At 33.9% G+C, this 3,241-nt stretch overlaps 1 protein-coding gene across 2 annotated transcripts; it reads right to left on the bottom strand.

The window, feature by feature from the left end:
* Positions 1 to 223: 223 nt before the first annotated feature.
* On the bottom strand, positions 224 to 2,947 carry STRIT1 (small transmembrane regulator of ion transport 1). 2 transcript variants are annotated; one of them, XM_081234832.1, is made up of 2 exons: positions 2,861 to 2,947; positions 224 to 438 (listed from the first exon to the last, which is right to left on the bottom strand). In XM_081234832.1, exons 1-2 carry the CDS (start codon positions 2,871 to 2,873, stop codon positions 344 to 346), a joined length of 108 nt encoding a protein of 35 aa, XP_081090958.1. In that variant the 5' UTR covers positions 2,874 to 2,947; the 3' UTR covers positions 224 to 343. The 2 variants fall into 2 exon arrangements, with proteins under 2 accessions (XP_081090958.1, XP_081090959.1); XM_081234833.1 differs by having other exon boundaries at positions 224 to 435; positions 2,861 to 2,927.
* Positions 2,948 to 3,241: the final 294 nt, after the last annotated feature.

Below are 3,241 nucleotides of genomic sequence, written 5' to 3'. Positions count from 1 at the left end.
TTTCCTACTCCCAGGTTATAGAGAAATTCATCTATATTTTCCTGTAGTTATTATTTGTACCCATAATTTTAAACATGTTTCTGAAGAGATTCTTATGTCCACTGAAGTACCAGTTTACAAATGCAAGTTTTATAAACTGATGTCAAACATTGCAGTTATTTACATAAGAAACATTTAATAATCTGTCATTTCATGCTTTTCTTAATTCTTCTAAATGATGTCAACCTGAAGTCTTCTTGCCTGCAGGATAAAATATTCCATTAGTAAAACAGAAAAGATTATTTCTGGAGTAATGTGTATTATTTGTGAAGAAACATATTCAATTATTGAAAACTTTACCTTTCTAAGAGAAGACAACATAAACCATTACGATGCATCCCACAATCCAGCCAATCAAGAGAAGAATAGGGACCAGAAGGTGTGAAAATGTAGACACTGCTGAAAAAATAAACAAGAGAAAACAGGTCAGGTAGGTCATGTTGGTATTAAATCTTCTGAATCAAAAGGATAAGAGGAAATCTGATATAATATTAAGGGAAAAATACACTGTCTAATCACATCCATACAAGATTATTATTTTCTTTTCTACAAAGGGACTTGTGACTCAGCTGGGTATTTGGAATAGAAGACCTGTGTTCAAACCATAGGCCTTCCTTTTACAGTTATGTGACCTTGGACAATCCTGAGCTTGAACTTCCCTATTTGTAAGATACAGAGAATGAAACTTGTGCTATCCACCTCCAGGAGTTTTTGTGAGGATCAAATGGCATCATGTGTTTACAAAGGCTTTGTAAACTCTAATTACTGTGTGGGTGTGGTGTATACAGAACAGATTCATGCATTTGTTCAATAACACAGAGACCAGCTGTTTACATAGAAACACTGGAAAGTGATTCTGAGGTAATTCTTACTAAACTAGTCATAACATAGGGAAAGGTGTTGAAAATCGTTCTTAGACTTGATAGCTGCCTTTATCATAGGAAAAGGAAAGCATTACACCTTATGTAATCACTGAGAAAAGAGATTCTATTTTTTTAACTGGTTCAATACGGCAACCAACACTGATCCAACACACGCGTAAAAGACAAAAGTATAATAATTCCTCTTGTGTCTCCTCTTTGTACCCTTACCTGTAAAAAAAAGCAACTTATAAAAGTATCCTTTTTTAAATATTCACTGTATCTCAATCTTGTTTCAACCAACACACCACACAAAATGATTCAAAACAGCACAGAAAGACATAGTATAGAATTAATGTCCCTGTGTTAAAGCCTCAGATATATTCCTAATTGAAAAACAGTTAGATTTTATGCCATTAGCTAACAAAGAAAATGCATATTCTTAGCAATTGCATTCCTATTACAATTTCCATCACTCTAAAAGTGAAGTTTTTTAAGTGCTATTAAAATCATCAGGAAATGAGACACTTCTAAAATTAGAAGACACATAACAGCAAATATTCTGAAATTAAAATGAATTTTTATAGTTTAAATCTATTTTTCCAAAAGTTTTGGAGTCTCTCTTAACTCTCACAAGTTCAGCAGCTTTCCTTGCTTGTCCATCTCACTGTGACCTTGAACAAAGCGTTAACCTCTAAATGACTTGTGGTATTGCTTTAAGGATAAAGGAAACATTATGATATGTTCTTTACTCTCATTTGGATGAAAGCCTTTTTATGAATTAAGGTAGCATTACAGTGGAAGTACGTAGTAATTTCTTGAACTGTTCCTATATTGATTTAGTATTTTTCCCAATTTCAAAGAACTTATAAATGCTCAATTAAAATATTGGTATTAACTTTTAAGTACTTTATACAAGCATATTTTAATACAGTTCTGAAATTTACATATAATAAAGCACTAAAAGTAGTGTATCCCATTACTTATTATTCTTTGTAAAAACAATACAATTGACTGTGCATTTAAATACTCAAAGTATACCTGCATTTGTGTTCTGTTAACAGTAGTGTTTTAAGTTTTATTATAATCTGCAGCATTGGTTTGAAATAGGAATATTTAGGAACACAACATACTCTGCATACATCACACTAGTAACACAAATAAGCACAGAACCTCTTTTTAAATATGAACAGTAATTCCAAAATTCTTCTCTCCGGGTTTAAAACCTGGTGCCACCACGCTCTTATATGTGATCTCAAGCAAGTTACTAAACTTTGCTATGCCTCAGTTTCCTTATCCATAAAACGGGAATGATGATAACACTTCATATTTCATGAGATTGTTATCAGGATTAAAAGCATCAATTCCCATAGGCATTTGAAAACTTACTTGGACACTATATATATATATTCAGCCCATTTTATCATTTATTACAGTCAATCATTTTTCTTAAAAATAAAAAACATTTAAAAACCAGAAAACAAGAAATTCAGACGTGAAGCATACTAAGCCTATTTTATTTATTTTTGTTTCAGAATCAGAATACACACTCAGAAAGGTAGAGGGATTTCCCCCAAACTCACATGGCCATTTAATAGCAGATTTGACACAGAATTCAAATGTCCTTAATGCTAGCCCAGCATACCACAATGCCTCAAATCCAGTACAACACTGGAGAATAACTGACCTCTAACTTATCTTTCAAAACAAGCACGAACAAATTAAGCTCTTTTGTTTATCTGATCCTTTCGAAATTATTCACGTAACGTATAGACATGGTCCATAAATCGCGTATCTAATGTATTTTTTGCAGCCACACTAACATATACGGTTAATGATCCTTTAGCAGAGATACCACACTCTTCAGAATAACTAAGAAACAGCAAATATTGGGAAATAGACAATAAACCAGGGAGCCTGGAGCCTTTTTTGCCAAAAGAGTTGGATGTCTTAAATCTTACCTTTTTCAGCCATTCTTCCTGTTGTGGGGTGGGCTGGTCAGGGCCACGCTTACCTCTTTGTTATTGTTATCCAACATCTCTTTGAACTTTAAATAGACATCTGAAGAGTGTGGCAGCTGCCTGACTCCTGGCTGCCAATTGTCTGGGTGATGTAAGACATTGGAAAGCAGAACTCCTCTGTCTCTTTCTTTATCCTGTTACTGTGGAGGAAACAAGGAGCTACATGACCTAAACAATTAAGTAAGTTGAATTACCCTAACCCAGAGACAGGTAGATTTTTTTTTAACTCACCCAGTGCCTCAGACAACATGAAGGAAATGTTGGAAAGGGGGTATACAGAGGAAAGATGGCATTGCGATTAGAGAAGTCCTATTAAAGAGG

This window comes from Mesoplodon bidens (assembly GCF_964165515.1).
Source record: "Mesoplodon bidens genome assembly, chromosome: 5".
Taxonomy (NCBI): domain Eukaryota; kingdom Metazoa; phylum Chordata; class Mammalia; order Artiodactyla; family Ziphiidae; genus Mesoplodon; species Mesoplodon bidens.
This window is presented reverse-complemented; position numbering and strand designations above follow the sequence as displayed.